The sequence below is a fragment of the Physcomitrium patens genome, chromosome 12, assembly GCF_059467195.1.
Source record: "Physcomitrium patens ecotype Gransden chromosome 12, ASM5946719v1, whole genome shotgun sequence".
NCBI lineage: Eukaryota > Viridiplantae > Streptophyta > Bryopsida > Funariales > Funariaceae > Physcomitrium > Physcomitrium patens.
In genome coordinates this window covers 16,609,535-16,628,483 of record NC_143421.1, presented here as the reverse complement: position 1 = coordinate 16,628,483, position 18,949 = coordinate 16,609,535, and the positions used below count along the sequence as shown (strand labels likewise).

Below are 18,949 nucleotides of genomic sequence, written 5' to 3'. Positions count from 1 at the left end.
CAAGGTTTCATCCTCTTCTTTGTTTATTTGCATTTCTTCGTTAATTGATGGGCAGTGCTTGTCCTTTTGCCCGTTCGGGCAGAACTGAAAGCTTTTTCAGAGGATATGGGTGAAGGATCTACAAGGAGGGTCCTACCACCAATTAAGTAAAATTATGGATTTTAGATTTAAAAAATATGACAATAATACAAAGATATTATATATTATCTTTTGTGACAAAAATATGACAAAAATACTAAGATATTATATATTTTTAGAGACTACATATTATAAAATATTATCTTAAACTTTTATGACATGTTGCATTCTTAGAATGAGTTTATATATACATATATATATATATATATATATATGATATTGTGAAATTAAGGATTCATTATTTTGGTATAGGAAAGTGTCTAGTTAAATTAAAAATAAATATATATATATATATATATATTCTATTCTATTTGTTTTTTGATTCATTGTCTTACAATCACAAGGTCTTTATATCTAGAAGTCTACAATCTTAAGCCATGGTTTAATAGTTTTACTAAGGTTCTCTACATAGTGAAGGAAAGTTCTCATTAAGAAGTCTAGACCTTTAGATATTGTATAAAGTGAGAAGAGGGCATGTAATGGACAAAATCATTCTTCTATTACAAATCTACATACATTAACTCATATCTTGATTCAAACAATTATGAGAAGTTGATTTTATTTATTTATTCAATGGTTATTTTGAACATTTCTTTGCACATCTTCTCAAAGATTTTGAGAAACCCCTTTTTAAGATAGATCCAACAATTTTTTTGAGAGACAATACTATTCATGTCATGTAGGAAAAAAAAATACATTCTACTTCACTTTTCCCTCTTGAAACTTTTGGGCATATTTTTCCAAGTATAAAGCCAATTTAGAGATTCAAGTTTTCAATTAGCCAATTTCAACCAATTGAGAAATTTAAAAGTTGTGACCTTACCTTGATTGCAAAGCATTCAAAGAACAAGTGATAAGCAAATAAGAGTAGTACACAATAGGAGCACTTAATAGTTATTTATTCTAATATTTATCTTTGTTACACATACTCATAAACCAATTTGAATGATTTTATAATAGAGAATATGTATACCATTACATTCCAAAAGTATGTGAACCTTTTAAAATATGGATCAAGCTTTGAGAGTGCAATTAGGAACCTAAATGACAACAAACTAAGTTGGATGTTACCAAGGTCTAAATTTTTTGTCATTTCCAGTGGTAAGGTCTCCTTTAATACCCACCCTGATGCTTCGTTTTTTAATTGTAATACCACCAGCTACACCTCACACATTCTGTAATACTTTGAGCTGAATTAACAGCTGTTGTAGTGTTTGCAATCAGAGTACCAATACACCAGAGTTCATGCAAGTTCCCTCATTTCCCAGATTGCTTTGTAACAAATATGAAGAGTATTTGGTAGCATGGCATGGCAGTACAATAAACTGGGTCCAGCTGCTGTTGCAGTCAAAGCAGTGCTCCTGCAACCAGCATTGTCAAAGGGACAATCCATAATTCAAGCAGAGTCACAGTAGGAAGCATGTCCGTGCACTGGAAGTAGTGTGTACATCGTTAAAAAGGCTGAATGTGGACCTTGTGACATTCTTCCCTACCCATGAATGAAGAGCTTTCAACGTTGCGTGGGCTTCAGGCCCACTCAGTCAGTGCTTCATTGGGATTATGTGGTGATGCTGAAGTCTTACCTCTTTCACATTTATTGTTGTGGGGTGTGCCTGTGAATATTCTCGCCTCTTGATGCTGAAATCCAGTCACAAAGGACACCTGAAGCTTGGGAACCTACCAAGTGAGTCCTCCACTCAGTATCCCAATTCTTCAGACACGAAGCACCTAGAAATGCGTAACTGATAGGTTCCAAATCATAGCAGAGCGTTGAAAATGTGTATGTACAGGTCTCCATCTAAATACCTGAAAAGGCAGCTGAGAACTGTGTGCTTACAATCAATATCTTGCTATCTATACCGAGACACACATTACGGAAATAGATGCTCGTGTCTGTAACGCAAAGCTGACGGATGGTTGCAATGTAAGTACCGGACAACTTAGGAAACTTTCAGGGTTGGTAGTATTCGATGGTCCATTAACATCAGTTAGGAGCTGGAAACCATTTTTGAACACCTGTTTTTAGTCCGGAATTCATGGAACTGTATGGACAACTCAGTCGGGTTCAAGGAGATGCCTTCGCTCGTAAACGAATTTATCTTCTGCAGCAAACGCAAGTTCAAATCGGCTGTTTCAACCAATGGCTAGTCATGCAAGTTGAACGGATGTTTCATGGATATACCAGCATGATAGAAAAAAAATAAAAAAAATTGGGTGCACCAATGAGAAATAGTTGGCCCATCAATTGGCCTTCACAGGAAAACTTTATCCTCATGTGGTAGACTAAGGAACTCCTTAAGATACGTCTTCAAAATCATGGAAGATAACGCTTCCAGTAAGAAAGGACACCAACTCTGCGAAAATGTTCCGGGATCAGTAAAAACGCCTGTTTTGGTGTATGCTGAAATATTTTCATCTGACACTAAAGATATACTGAAGATGCTACTGCAAGAAGATTCAACCATGTGTGCATGTGACTGTAAACGCAACACCTTTTCTTCATCCTCGCTGTCCAGAAGAAGCACAAGCTTACGAGCCTAAAGAAATTAATATTGTAAAAATGTTGGAAATATTAGAAAAACGATTCTGAGCTACCGAGATGCTTTTAAAAGTCGACGAATAATCCTGGTTTATACGTAATTGATCCAACATATCAAATACAAAGATGATTCAGGATATAGAATCCTAAACAACACGCCAACCCATGAGTCAAAGTTAGACAAGCTGCTTCTTTCCGGGCATGCCTTGGCAGAGCCAGCAGTCATTTTAGATCTTGAGATGAGTGCACATCTTCAAAAACTAAAAAGTCAAGCGAAGTAACAACTCAGAGCTCAGCTAAACAGAAACATGCTGATTCTAAATCTGGTTTGGCAGTCTCAGCAGTCAAAAATACTCGACTCCAGACTTTTACACGGTGAACAATCCTCAGTGATATGGAAAACATTCAAATGTGGTGTAAGGTTCATATGCAGTCAGCACTAAGAACGATTGCTCACATGTAAAAGTGTAGCATTTGGTTCAGTGGGCACGATAGAGTCGTCCTCTGCAAATAAGTTCTGAAGTCCAACCGCAAGCAGAGACTGAATAGCACGAGCCATTCAACAACCCATAAGCAAGCTTGATCTAGAAGCAGCAGTGATCAACAATACTGATTTTGATCCCATCATCCATTTTCATAGCAACACCTATGGCTTAAAACCAACAAGAGGTTACTCATATATTAAGTCTCTACATAAAGAATTCTACTGTACAGAGTTTTATAACTTATTCAGATATCTTAGGAGACAGACGTGACAGGACAGATTACCCCCGCTGCAATTACGCATCATATAAAGACTCGTCCAAACCTCCACCATCTCTCCCCTCCGATCTTAAGCTACATTGACGTAACCACATGTAGAGAACTATCCTTTTCTTGTGTTGTAAAATTCTGCTCACGACCCAAAGAAACGAAGTCTTTAGAGACACAAGAGGGGGAGCATTTGTAACATCTCAAAAGACCAGGTTTATCGTCAAACACCAACAGGGTCAGAATTTATTGATGACTCTACCCTTGCACACAACAATCGCAAAACGTGTATGTCTGCACTTGGTAGCGTTGTAATTAATACTTTTTAAATGGAAGATGACTCACTTGTGTAGAGCTCGGGCTGATTCAACTGCAACTGCATTTCGGAACCATGGGTGTTGGCCCCACGAATGATCCAACTCTGCTTGCTCTAATATCTCGGGACCTTGGGAACAGTGCTTTGAAAGCCTGCAGGTACAGGATCCATTCCGCGAATCTTGAACCAGGACGGAGCGTATATGGTCCTTTGAGTTTCGATTACGACATCCTGCAGAGCATCTCTCACATGATCAGCAATCCGAGTATGAGCACTGATTTCAAACTCTGCTTAGTCTGATGGAGGACTCCCTGTAACGAGAACTGACGAAATATTATAGGGGATAATTTACCTTTTACAAATCAAATCAGGTCATGGGCTTAACGTAAAATCAACTACACACGGAAAACAATCCTACTTGCTCGTAAAAAGACCAGCAAGAATGGGCGAGGATCCTCGATTATTGGCGCGTGCCCCGTGTGTTTCGTGAACTGTGGAGATGGTCCTCGAAATTGTGCGAAGGTTGCGAGCAGACCTTCCACTACATTTCAAAGTCATACACGAACTTCCGGCATTTCATGTCAGAAAAAAAGATGAAGACGACACATGACTTATCAAAAGAGGACGCATAGACAACCTGCTCAGCAACATGAGCAAACGATCGCCACGGCAGAATTCACCATGTTACCAAAAATTATTGAGCAAAATCACTCATCCCAGCGCACTATTTGGTCGAACTGTCTCCATCCATGGCTCTGCGGACATGATCTGACTGCGCATGCGATGCAAATCCGAACCCACGCAACAATCAACACCGCAAACATCACCATCCACCGCAAACGTTCACCACATTTCACAGACGGCAAGCTCAGCACGGAGAGTCTCAAATTCACACCCAACAAAGACTGTTGGAAGCGTCTCGATAATCACGATCAGAATCGAGAACTGAACGATGATGCAAAACGCGGAATTCCGAAGAAGCATGGCTTGCTGCCAATTGAGGTCGACGGCGGTGCTCCCCTCTTGGCCAGACCCTGATTGTAGTGTTAATAGAGTATCAATGTCATTTTTCACTTCTTCTTAATTAAAAGAACAAGAATACAGAGGAAAAAAATCTTTAGGGTTTTTTCAGTCACTAAAGGTTAAAGTATAGAAGCATATGGAGTGTGTTCATTAGGAGCGTTTTCATATTGCATGTTAGATTTTTATTAGTGTTAATATACAATGTAGTATTTACACATGCTATATTAATATAATATTGTAACACATTTACACAACGCGTCAGCATTTTCGTTTTGGGTTGAAATTAAAATTTCAATGAAAATTCACTCAAACGAATATATTTGATATTAGTAGTAATAGACTGCATGAACAATTGCATTAGATAACATCCTTGAGCAGTTTTTTGTTCACACAACAGTCCCAACACCTAATCCAGAAGTGGACACAATTTTACAACCAAAGTAACCGAATGAATTGAGGAATCACTTTTAAGCGTTTCAAGAACAACTTGTATATTTCAAGTGCTTATTATGCTTTTTAATATTATTGAGTTATTTGGAGGCGTAAAGCTTCGCAAAAAAAATAAAATAAATCACTTTTAAACAAAGCGAGTGGCTGATATCATAAAACAGAAGGAATGACGTGGAGAGAAACCCTAAGCCACGTAATACACCCGAATCATACCCGTCCACGTGGCATATTCGATGTATACCCGCTTTGTACCCGTCTAGTATAGATCTGTGTCAGTTAACCAAGCAAAACCCTGAGGTTTTGTCCCCCGCAGAGCATTCTAGAAGAAGAAGAAGAAGGGGGAGAAGCTCCGAGGCCGTGTTTTGTTGCCCGATTTGTAGAGCCTCTTGGAGCTTCTGAAGGAGCATCTTAGTGTCTTATTGCCTCGTGGAGCTTCCTCTCTTCATTGCCGCTGTTCCATTACCTCACCTCTCTCTCTCTCTTTCTGTTGTGATTAGGGTCGCTTGCGACTAAGTATCTGACCACGATGTCGCAACTCGTGTCGGCTGCGAGGAGATTGAAGCCATTGCTGGACAGAGTGCTGGTGGAGAAAGTAGTGCCGCCAACCGTGTCTGCTGGAGGCATTCTCCTTCCCGAGACTACTACTAAGGTTCTTTCTCGTCTTGTGTATCTAAACCTCTTGGTGATCTCATTTTGACACAGTTACTAAGATGCGGCTTTGTTTGTGGCGAGTTGATGTTGTCTTTTCTTTCCTTTTTTCTTTTTGAGTATAACCGCTTGGTCCTCATTGGTGTTGTATTTTATAATCTCGGTGCTGTGTTAAGTCATTTCTTTGCCGATGGAACTTCTAGAGCGCGTTTGGAATTTGGCTTTCTTTCGTGACATTGTTGTGGCATCTTTTATGTCATCGTCTCCAGAAGAGATTCGTTAGTCATCGTAAAGGGTTTGAGAGGGAATGATATTTTCTCTCTGTCACCTCCCTTCTAGGATTTGTAAGCGTAGATGTGCTGAGTTTAGAGCTGAAGAGAATGGGAAGTGTCCATAGTAATCGTGGATCTTGAGGTGTCGCTGCTTCGGATTTTCTCGAATGTTATGATTAGATATTTTGGTTGCCCAACTAATGTTTCTGGTGAGCGAGAAAAATAAGTAAAATTCCGAGATCACCTTTTGCTCATTTCTTTGTTTTGATAACAGGTGAACTCAGGTGTTGTTGTTGCAACTGGCCCTGGTGCCAAGTCGAAAGATGGCACACTGATTCCTTGTGACGTAAAGAGCGGTGACACAGTTCTTTTACCAGAGTATGGTGGTACACCGGTCAAGTTGCAAGGCCAGGAAGGCAAAGAGTAAGCAATTCTGTGCTTTGACTTGCGATTCAGTTTTCGGAGCCAATAATCTTCCTTTTTTTGTTTTTTTTGGAATTCACTTCGTGCTTGCATGTCATGATGTCACGAATTCATGTTGCACCGAACATGTCATAAATCATTTCCATTTCTGGTTCTACCACTGAACAAGTAAGAAGTATTCATCTCTCTGCTGTAATTGGGCTATTAGCCAACGTATGAATTCTGGCAGGATTTGCACTGATTGAGAGGACGCCGCAGCGTTTGGCTGATATTGACCAGTGAATTTGGTGCACTGATATTATTCTTCACAATGTTGAACCGCCTGCGCAGGTTTTTATTATATCGCAATGATGACCTTCTAGGAGTTTTGCAAGATTAAGGGCTCCGCATCAAATTCAAAATTTTGGTCATTCTTCTCAGAGCGTTCGCCTTTAAAAATGTAGACTTAGTGCTAAACGGGACTCTGCATCCAGTATGTGCGCTTCATTTGAGTAAAAGTTCTGTCGTTTATTCTCTTAGAGACCACACATAATGACGTATGGTCTTCTGGTACATGACTTCCCTTTGTGTCACGAAGTAAACGAAACCTAGTACCCTGAGATGTCTTCTGGTTCTTCACTTTTCCAGCAATGTTTTTTTCTGTTTTTTCCTCACGTTATTGCCCTGCTTCTGTGTGGTCGAATTTGAATTTCCAAATGCCTCGTACCGATTTTGGCTTCAGCATAGGGATTCTCTCATAACCCTCTCGTAATATGCTTTCGAACGAACATAGGTCTAGAAAGACTACAATGATTTTTCAGACCTACGTTGGCACCATTCATTGTCTAAAACTTGGAAATTGCAGCGAATCTCCGCTAAAATTTTGAGCTGAGCCTTATACATGTTTTTGGCAATCAAGTTGTGATGCTATGAGAAGGTACCTTTCAGGTGACGTTCATAGTGCAACATGTTGTCACAGTAGTCAGGTGTGAGGTGTGACCAATTTGTACTGCTAATCTTTCATCCAATTCATATCCATCCCATCCAGAGTTAAATTCTCATCTCAATTGTTCCAAATCAAAACCAGTTGCTGTTTCTTGCTTGGGAGTAGCTGCTGTGGGACCATCTATGCTTTTCCAGTATGCGAACAGAATCTTGAGCTCTTATTGATATTTGAAATGTTCTTTGGCTGACAATGGTCATATCTGCTATTGCAACTTTCAGGTTTGTGCAGGAAGTAGTTAATGTGAGAAGAATGAAGTGGCACTAAAATATGTGGGTTTTTTGAGCGATTCAAAAATTAATACCTTGAACAGTTTTGTATCTTGCTATTAATACTTAGTTCTTGGTCTAGACATGTGTTTTTGATGAAAAACAAAAGCCAATTTTCGGCCATTTGAGAGATTTTCAATTATTCATATGTATGTTCATCGATGATATGTGTGTTCCAAGCAACAAAATATCTCATTTTGATTTGATGTCACTTTTTAACCAAAACTTCAACTTTAAATTCTTAATTGTTATATATTTTAATCAGAGAAGGTGTCGGATGCATAATGTAAGGTTCAATAAGAAAAACATGATTAATCTTCAATAGCTTGGTTAACTGAAACCAATATGTAACAGATTAATAAACATTTAAACAACAAATAATCTAAGTATTCAAAGATCCAACTTTTTACAAGGTTAATTGTGCTTTATGTTACAATAAAATAGTTCAATCTTATCACCAACTTTAAATGAAGATTACTCTTCTTGAAGAATATTTGCATTGGCATTTTGTTGATTAAGAACTTCTTTGAAATATATCCATGTTATTGTATAGAAGCCTAATAATTTGCTTATAATTTCTTTTGTTATTAGCTTTTTTACTTTTAAAAAGTTAAAAAAAAATTAAACTAGATATACTTGGTAAGAAAAAAGATTCATTAAGTGGAACATTGTATAGTACTATTATATATAAAAAATTGCTAGTTATAACACAGCTGTCTAATTGTCTTAATAATAATTAATGATATATCAATAATATTGCTTAAATGCTACATTTACATCTTCCACTTATCTATTAGTATGAGGATTGAAAACTAAATATTATTTAACAAAATCTTAATTGTTTTGGAATAAATAAAGGTTAAATAAGCTTATATAATAGATAATATGAAGTCATTGCCTAAGAGCAAATATTACAAGACTACAAATAATTTTGAAGATTTTAAGGTTATTAAAGATTTTTTTAAAACTAAATTTAATATTTTTTTGTTAGAAAGTTTGTTAATAGAGTGTATAACTCCTATTAGACATAAAGTCGAATAGGTAGTTGACATTGCTTTGCCAATTGACAAGTTATAGCCACCATTTGTTGGTGGTAACATCATTTATCTGCCATAGCCTACCAAGCCATCATATGGCCTAACAAGACAAGTGTCCACATATTAATTGGACATTGTTGATTAGGCTAATTCTTTGTGTGTTCACACTAGAAAGTCCATGTGGTTAAACCATGGACTTGTGCTATGTAAAGAGTAGAAGTAGGAGTTCATTTTAAGCATTTGTTTTCTTCAATCTCTGATAGTAAGGTAGAGAACTCTTTTGTATTTTCTTCATAAAACTTCTATCTTAGCAATATACTTCTTCTTTATTTTCTTACATTGTACCAGAGCCTTGCTACTTTAGATTTATCTTTTGATGGATTTGAGTGAATCAATTGAAGTTGTTTTGGACGACTTGATCTTTCAATCAACTTTTAGGAGGTTTTATTTTTTGCATTAGCTTGAGAGGAGTTGAACCGCTAGTGAGCCTAGAATTCAAGCCACTAATATTTTTGGTAGTTCATAATTGAAGCAAGAAGGCATTAATTTTGAAGGAGAAGGAACATTTTCAAATTTTAGTGCTACAAGCAATAGGTGCTAGAGCTTGCAATTACTCATTTGATCAAATCAGTAGTGGAATCCACCAATAAAGGTGGAACTTGATAGCAGAAGCGAGACTTGGCAATAGCAATAATAGAATCTAGTAGTGGGAGTAGGGCCAGTACAGTCCAAGGAACTCTAATAAGACTAAGGAACTCTAAATTTTATTTTATTTTTCAAGTTTTTAGACATGGTTTTATGTAGAAAGTTCTAGAAATCACAATTTTTGGAGTCTTGAGTTGATTTTTTTAATAATACTAGTGATACAATTTCACGCATTCTAAAAATATTTTGGTAATTTTTGGAAATTCTTTAAGATTTTTTTATTAATACTCAAAAAGTCTATAAGTAGGTGTGAAATCTCACCTTCTATTTCTCCAATTTCTTCTATTTACGGCATATTTCTTACAAGATAGCAACAAAATATCATATTATAGAGAAATTTCATAAAGACAATTGGCACTTGTAGAAGGAAAAAAATTTGATTTGTCCTCATTGATAAGGATTTATAGAAGGTTTTTTGTGGAAAATATAAGAAATCTATTGGATTACCTATAGATCTAGAAGAGTTAGAGAAATGAGTAGATATAGACCACAGGGTACTATCTATAATTTGCCTACATCTTACAGGTACAAAATTTCTAATGATGAATAAGACAGAAAGTACACATATAGCATGGCAAGGTCTGGAAGCAACATATGAGGTAAAAAAATACTTTGGGCCTATTATACTTGATTCACAGATTTTGGACTACGTAAATGAATAAAAGTGATAATATTATCATGCATATAGGCAAGGTATGGGAGATGGCTGAGTAACTTTCTTCTATTGGTGAGAAAGTGTCTGATACATACTTTGTAATGGCATTATTGAAGAGTCTTCCGAAATCATACTAGACATTGGTGGTGACACTAGGAACAAGATTTCCAACAGAACTAACATTACAAATGGTCATAGCTCAACTATTATACCAAAAGTTTCATAATAAGAATGTGGAATCAACCTTTGAAGCAACATTGGTAGTGAAAAGGAAATCCAAGTCACATTCTCATACTCATTTTCATATAGATTTGACTTTATAACCTTGATTTGGCATAATACTAATAAAGAATGGTACATCAATTTTGATACTTTTCAGCAGATGACAAGAAATTGAAGTTAATTTTTAAGTTACAAAAATCTACCACAAGGCCCTAAAGTCTATTTAGATAATAATACTAGACTTGCCATCAAAAAGAAAGATAAGATCTCTTTCCAATTTTCCAAACAACATTTGCAAGGATGTATATGATATCTTGCATATTTAACGATTAACTAAGAATTTTCTTTCTGTTAGTAAAATACCAAATCAAGGTTATAAAATCAATTTTAATGTTGATATATGTCTCATGAAATGAAATAATACAACCATCAAAGATGTTAGATATGATAGCTTGTATAAGCTATTGGGATCTTTAGATGAAGATAAAAAAAAAATTCTTGTTATTGAGACAAAAAAATCTTTGAACAAGGCTGATCTTTAGCATTAATGATATTGTCATCTTGGCATTTTGGGCTTAAAGAAACTACAAGGAAGTGATATGGTCACTCATTTAAACATAGGCAAGGACACAAAGTTAGAGTTTTGCAAAAGATGCATTTATGGAAAATTACATTGTGTTACTTTTTCAATAAAAGGTGGTATTCATGCAACAAAATTCTTGAAATTGATACATTTTAATATAAATGGTCTTATGAGAATAATATCTCATAGAGGAGCAAAATACTTTATTACTTTTATTGATGATTTTTGAAGAAAAACTTATATGTATTTCATGAAGCAAAAGTTTGAAGTCTTGGATAACTTTAGGATTTTTAAGGCTTTAGTTGGAAAAAAAACGAACTTGAAGATTCAAAAATTACATAGTAATAATGGTAGGGACTACCCATTTAAGGCCTTCAAACAATTTTGTGAGCAACATGGTAATTAAAAGATAATTTTTAATTCCTAATATGCATCAACATAATAGAGTTGCAGAACAGAAGAATTAGACATTATTTGAGAGTATGAGGTACATGTTACAACATAAATAATTTTTAAATACATGATAGATAGAAGCCATTAATATTACAACATATGTCTTTAATCGAGGTCCTATTACAATTGTGGAAGAGAAAACATCAAAAGAAGTTTGATTAGATATAAAACATTCAGTATAACATTTTGTGCCTTTAGATGTAATGTATATATACATATTCCATATGAAAAATACTCAAAAATTTATTTCAAATGCAAGAAATATATATAATTTTGGGCTATGTGGAAGATATTAAGTATTATCATTTGTATAATGTTGAAATGGCTCTATAATTAAGAGTCATATTGTTAAGTTTGTTAAATGTGAAGACTCTAAGCAAACAAAAGGAACTTTGGAGGTTTTTATTGATAAACCTCAAAAAACAAGGATTAAAATTGAGCCTATGGAATCTTCATTAGATTCAAAAAGTGATACTTAAGATACAATAGAAGATTTGGATATTGATAAAGGTCACCAACAATCAACTATTGAATCTTCATCTTTTGTTTAAGATATTTGAATATAAACTTGAGCACTTAGATAACAATGTGTAGCTTTAAATCTGCCTCTAATTCCACCTGCACCTCCACCTTTATATGTAATGATGTTTTCAAGAGCTTGACTTTTGGTACAACATCAATAAATAATTGATGAACATCAACATTGGCTTGGATTCCTTCCAAGTCATTCATATCTTCAACATATATAGTACATACTTTTTACTTAAGCACTAAAAAACCATCTACTATTACTGAAGCTATGAGAAAAAATGATACTTGGAAGTGAAAAGAAGCAATGGATTCATAGTACCAAAGTTTCATTGACAACAAGACTTGGATTTTGACACCATTATCAACAAAAAAGAAATCAATTAATTATAAATAGATTTTGAAGATCAAATATAATGCAAATGGTTCAATGGAGTACTATAAGGCAAGACTCATTGCATAAGGTTATGTACAAAAAGAAGGTATTAATTACAATGAGACTTTTGCTCCACTAACAAAAATGATCTCAATTTGTATACTTCTTGTATTAGTTGCAGTTCAAGATTTGGAAGTTCATCAAATAATGTCAAGAAAATATTCTTAAATAGGAAATATATATAGACCAACAAGAAGGCTATATATCAGAGGATGAAGAATGATTGGTGTGTAAAATCTCTAAAACTCTTTATGAACTCAAACAATCTCCTAGGGCATAGTACAAGAAGATAGATGATTATTTTGCCTCACAAAGTTTGAAAAGAAGTCATGTTGATCCTAATATTTATGTGTTGTGGACAACTAATGGATTTTTTATCATAATTACACTCTATATGGATGACTTGATGCTTGTGTCCAATAATAAGAATCCTCTTTTAAAAATAAAAAAATAAATCTTAGCTGATGTCATGGACCAAAATTACAAACAAGAAATCTAAATAAGAATTTCAAGAAGAAATGACAAGAACTAGATTATCAGATGAGTACAAGAGCAACGCCAAGAGAATTGAGCTAGAGCTTCAAGAGATGCGTTGTCGAGACTGAAGAACTCTTCAGCCTCGACTCCTATATATACTACTGGCCTATGGTTCTAAGGAAGCGCATCAAGAAGCTTCCCAAGAACTATGAAGCTTCTCGAGAAACTACCCAAGAACTAGGAAGCTTCTCAAGTAACTTCCTAGAATCTACTAGAATATTCTAAGAATCTTCTAGAGCATTCTAAGAGAATCTTTAGGGAATCTTTGAAGAATATTCCAAGAGAATATTCAAGGAATCTTTTGGAAGTTTCTAGAGACTTCTTTCTAGAAGGTTCTAGAAACTTGTCTCTAGAAAGGTCTAAGGACTATGTCCCTAACATCACCTCCTCCTTTAGCTTCGAGGTCTCCGAGAAGCAATGTTATCGTCAGTCAATACCAACGCAAGAAAATAAAGATCTGCCGCATAACCTCTGCTATGAACTCCAATTGTTGTTCACGAGGCAAGTGATTCAATGGTTCTTGAAGCCAACGGTAGTGGCCCACGCCTTCAACTTCTGACCAAGCATGAACCTCCGTGTCTTCATTGTGAAATTGTCTTGCAAACACTCCTTCTGGCTGACCATTGTAGGCAGGCTCGACCTCAAATACAATCACCAGCGATCTATTGCTCGAAATCCTTCAACGTCATCGTGGTGTAGGCGGTTCTTCATCTCGCGGTCGTCTTCGTGAGCTAGTTGCTTGAGATGACATGACAAGTGTAGTATCTTGGCTATCCATATTCAAAGGCTAAAACAATAAGAACAAACTTGGGCTACTAACAAAGTTCTACGCTATCTTGGAGAGAATGACTACATCAACTATGGATTTTGGTGGTTCTCTCTCCTCTTTTCTGTTTTCTGGATGAGCAAGCTTCAGTAAGAAGCTATCGTCGAACCGGCTTGGGTTTCTCAGGATATCGTCGATGAAACTCCTGTACCTTTTGCGGCGCATTCGCGAGATTTTCGGCCGGCTCCCATGTTCGTTCATTAATATCGTAACCGCTCCAATGCACAAAGTATTCTAATTTATCCCGTCTTTGTCGTGAATCCAGGACCTTTTCTACCTCGTATTCTTTGTGGTTCTCTATTTCTATGCTAGGTGGTGGACATTGTACTCTTCCAGGAAAAGACGATTCTCGATAAGGCTCCAACAAAGAAACATGAAAGACAGGATGTACCTTCATAGTAGCTGGTAACTCCAGACGATACGCTACAGGATTGATCTGCTTCTGGATAACAAATGGTCCCAATCTCCGATAGTCCAATTTGTCACATGGCTGCTTGGTCTTAATATTTTGTCGAAGCAGCCAAACTTTGTCTCCAATCGTGAATTTAGGTGCCTGATTCCGAAATTTGTCCGCGGACGCCTTGTAAGATTCTTGGGCAGTTTGCAATTGAAGCTTCAATGTAGTTTGAAGCTGCGAAAGCTCCTTCACCAATCCTTCAGCTGCCGGATTGTTAATCGTTGACGAACTCCATAAGTCAAGCTTCGAATGGTATCCATAATTGGAAAAGAATGGCGTTTGTTGAGTTGACGCAAGAAGGATGTTGTTATATGCGAACTCGGCTAGCGGTAGATATGCGGCCCAATCATCTTGTTGATAGTTGATGGTGCAACGTAAATATTGCTCTAAAACTTGATTCACCCATTCTGTTTGGCCGTCCGTTTGAGGATGAAATGCCAAAGAAAGCTTGATATCCACCTTCAATATCTCAAAAAGAGATTTCCAAAACTTTGACACAAACTGGGTTCCTCGATCCGATACAATATCATCTGGTAGACCATGATATCGATATTTATTATCAAGAAAGAGTCTTGCTGTGTCTTCGCTTGACGATGTCTTCTTGTAAGGGACAAAATGCGCCATCTTTGTAAGCCGGTCTACGACAACAAAAATGCTGTCAAATGAATTCGATGGTGGTAGATCCGTAATAAAGTCCATGGAAACCGAAGACCATGGTCTGCGCGGAATAGGCAATGGCTGTAGAAGTCCATAAGGCCGATGTCGAGGATTTTTGGATCTTGAACAAATGTCACAAGATACAACAAAATCTTTCACATCCTTCCACATTTGAAGCCACCAGAAATCGTGGGAAATAAGTTCCAAGGTCTTATTGAATCCAAAATGTCCCGCAGCTGGAAAGTCATGACGAGATTGAAGAACTCGGAGTCGTGCTGGCCCTTTTGGGATATACAACCGCTCTTCGAAATATACTAGATCTCCTTCCATCTTGAATTTATCATCACTAGCATGTTCCTTGATATCAAGGGCTAGAGAATCTTCAATGGTTGCGGCCCGTACCTGGTCGAGGAAGTCAGCATCAATTGGTACAATAGCTGCGTTGAGCCGAAATTTCTCTGGCTTCAACAATGTCGTGCACTGTTGATCAAATGCTGCATCTCCAGCCTTTGGCACGAGATATGATCTCCTTGATAATGCATCGGACAACCCTTGTTGCTTCCCAGGCCGATAAGTAATAACAAAGTCGAACCTTGATAGCGACATACTCCACCGAGCTTGACGTCGATTCAAAACCCGAGCCGACATAAAATACTCCAAATTCTTGTGATCCGTATATACGGTCAGTGGATGTGCAGTTCCTTCGAGAAAGTGGCGCCATTCTTGGAAAGAATCTACTATAGCAAGGAGTTCCTTATCGTGGATCTCATAGTTGATCTCAGCGGCAGTGAATTTTCGAGAATAGAACGCAACTGGATGGAGCTTCTCATCTATGCCCATCTGTGAAAGTACAGCTCCCAAAGCAAAATCCGAAGCATCTGTCTCCAAATAAAAAGCCTTTGTAAAGTTCGGATGTACCAAGATTGGAGCTGTAGTAAATACCATCTTCAAATCTTGAAATGCTTTTTCTGCGATAGGTCCCCATTCGAGCTTGTCCTTGCACGTTAACCGAGTGAGGGGGGCAGCAACTTGAGAATAATTCTTGATGAAGATCCGATAGTAGTTAGCAAATCCAAGAAAACATTGTACGTCCTTAACCGTCTTCGGAACTTCCCAAGACATGATTGCTTCCACCTTCTTTGGATCCATCTTCAAGCCTTCCGTAGTCGCGATGAATCCCAAAAACTCCATCTCAGTTTGGTGAAATAAGCACTTCTCCAATTTGGCATAGAGTCCTCGCTCCCGTAGTTTTTTGAGTACCAGACGAACGTGCTTCTCATGTTCTTCCTCGTTCTTAGAAAATATCAAAATATCATCTAGATAGATGACAATAAAATCGTCTAGATGCTCTCGAAAGATGTCATTCATCATGTGTTGAAAGACCGCTGGAGCATTAGTAAGACCAAATGGCATGACATTGTATTCAAAATGGCCATACCTTGTTCGAAAAGCTGTCTTCCATTCATCTCCTTCCTTGATTCGCACAAGGTTGTAAGCTCCCCTTAGGTCAATCTTTGTAAAGATCCTTGCACGCCCAAGTTGTTCTAGAAGACCAAAGATCAAAGGCAGTGGGTAGCGATTCTTTTTTGTCACCTTGTTGAGACCTCGATAGTCCACGCACATCCGTAGTGAGCCATCCTTCTTCTTCACAAATAAGATTGATGCCCCAACTGGCGACTTCGAATGACAGATGAAGTTCTTGGCTAGATTCTCGTCAATGTACTTCCGCAACTCAGTCAACTCCGTCTGCGACAAATTGTAGATTGGTTTAAAAGGTGGTTGTGCTCCTTCTTGTAATTCAATGGCACAGTCATAGGGTCGATGCTCTGGCAGCATATCAGCATTCTTCTTTTCAAAGACATCTTTGAATTCTTCATACTGCTTTGGAATAACCAAAGTCGGAGTTGCATCTTCTCGAGTCGGAGTTGCGAAGATGACAAGAGGTGTATTTTGCTTGGCTTCCTTCATGAAAGCCCTTGCACCTATAAACAAGGATTTGTTTCTAGATATTTTTTTGGCAGATTCCACCTTCAAGGAGTTTGTTGGAAATGTCACTTTCCGCAACTTCCAATCTATCAATGGATTATATCTATCAAGCCAAGATAGTCCCAAAATGATAGGACATGAAGGGGTCTTGATAACATTAAACACAATATTGCTCTCATGGTTTTCAAGACGTACCTTCAATGGTTTAGTTTCATGGATAACATTGCCCGAAGACAATGGTCGTCCGTCTATGACTTCTACATGGACAGGCTTAAGTTTCTTTACAAGAGAAATATTGTGAAGCTTGGCAAACTCTTCATCTATAAAGCAAGCGGATGCACCCAAGTCTAATAAAGCATCGACTTGTAGTTCTTGAATACCCAGATATAAAGGTACCATAAAACAATCTGAAGGTTGAGTTGAGAGAAAGGGACCTTGATTATTTTTGGATGTTGAGATGTCCAGCCGCACGGTCCCTATTGTGGCTGGGCGTCCTTGTTTTCCTACATGCTTGTACTCCTGAGTCTTGTTGTTTGAGGCTTCTGTTTCTTCCGACAATCTACAGCTTTATGGCCCGCTTCTCCGCAATATAAACACAAGTTTTGTTCAAACCGTCGCTTCCTTTCCTCAGCTGTGAGGGGTTTGAAACGTACCGCATCAATTTGCATGGGTTCAGGATCTGTGGAGTGATTCTCTGGACCTTTTGAAAATGTAGCAAATGCTCCATCATTTCTCCAGCCTGATCGTCTTTCTTGTCGTAATTCAAAGAGGCGGTTGTCACAAATAATTGCCTGAGATATAAGTTCTTCTAAAGTATCCGCCTTAGGCATGGTGATCAATAAGTTCTTGACATCATCTCTCAGTCCATATCGAAATCATGTCATGAACGCCTTATCATTCCAATCAAGATCACATGTAAGCTGTTGAAATTCTGCAGCATAGATTGCAGCAGAACGTGATCCTTGTCGCAGATTTTGTATCTTTCTTTCAGCCACTCTTTCTCGATCGCTATCTCCAAACGCAGCAGTAAGTCTCTCTATGAAAGCCTCTAGGTCGTACAATATTGGAGAATCCTTCTCCAATACTGGAGCAAACCAAGAGCGAGCATTTTCTGATAGAAGAGTACCTATGAAAGCAACATAGGTAAATCCATTCGGATAACGAGAAGGGTATAGGCGTAGGTAAAGCCATACTTGTTGCACAAAACCTCGGAAGTTGGCTCTTGTTTCGTCAAACTTGTCTAGCATACTCGCTTTTGGTTCTTTCGTACTAATCCTTGAAATATCCATAGGGGTCGTATGTGACACATGTCTTGCTTCTCTCAGTCGAATAATCTCTTGTTGTAGGCTATAAATTTCGCGTCTAGCTTCTTCGGTCACTAGATCAATTTGAGGTTCTTTACTTGGATTGCGAAGAAATACAATCTCCTTTCATACACTATTCATAAGAGCTTGAAGATCTACAAGAGTTGCCACTCTATTGTCTACTTGTGGAGATGCACTGTCTATGACCTGGTCTACTTCCATATTTAGAGAATAGATGGATTAAAATTTTGAGAGAAGAAGAAATTGCTAAGTCTCTTGGAGAAAATTGTAGCACTACCTGTCACTAAAACCTACTCGGAGAAAAGAAAAAAAAACACTAAACGATTTCAGTTTTAGAGGAGGGTAATCTGCAACCTCTAAAAATGCCTCAATGCTTTCGAGAAGAGGGGTAATCCGCACTCTATCAAGAAGGCAAAGCTCTGAAATCGATGTTAACAGTCTTTTCTACTAGCTATGCTAAACAAAAAGAAGGAATTAATATCAGTCCAAGAGAGGGTAATCCGCAACCCTTAGAACGCTCAAGTATCTCCAAGGAAAGGGGTAGTCCACTCTCTGCCTCAAAGAACTAAGCTCTGATATTGTGATTGAGAAAATATCAGTTTAGAGAAAGCTAATCCGTAACCCCTAAAGCGCTAGAATACCTTCAAAAAGAGGGGTAATCCGCTCTCAAACAAGAATGATTCAGCTCTGATATTAAGATAAAGGTAGTCTCGACAAACTGTCACGGACCAA

The 18,949-nt window shown here is 37.4% G+C and overlaps 1 protein-coding gene and 1 long non-coding RNA gene across 2 annotated transcripts; one reads left to right on the top strand and one right to left on the bottom strand.

Annotated features, from left to right (window-relative positions):
• Positions 1–3,326: 3,326 nt before the first annotated feature.
• LOC112289412 (uncharacterized) lies at positions 3,327–5,253 on the bottom strand. The gene is made up of 3 exons (XR_016505902.1): positions 4,162–5,253; positions 3,773–3,974; positions 3,327–3,568 (listed from the first exon to the last, which is right to left on the bottom strand). It is a non-coding gene; the product is annotated as an uncharacterized LOC112289412 (long non-coding RNA).
• A 364-nt stretch (positions 5,254–5,617) lies between these two features.
• On the top strand, positions 5,618–7,158 carry LOC112290075 (10 kDa chaperonin, mitochondrial). Its single transcript, XM_024536042.3, has 3 exons — positions 5,618–5,865; positions 6,411–6,559; positions 6,890–7,158. The coding sequence occupies exons 1-3, from the start codon at positions 5,743–5,745 to the stop codon at positions 6,936–6,938; spliced, it is 321 nt and encodes a 106-aa protein (XP_024391810.1). The 5' UTR covers positions 5,618–5,742; the 3' UTR covers positions 6,939–7,158.
• Positions 7,159–18,949: the final 11,791 nt, after the last annotated feature.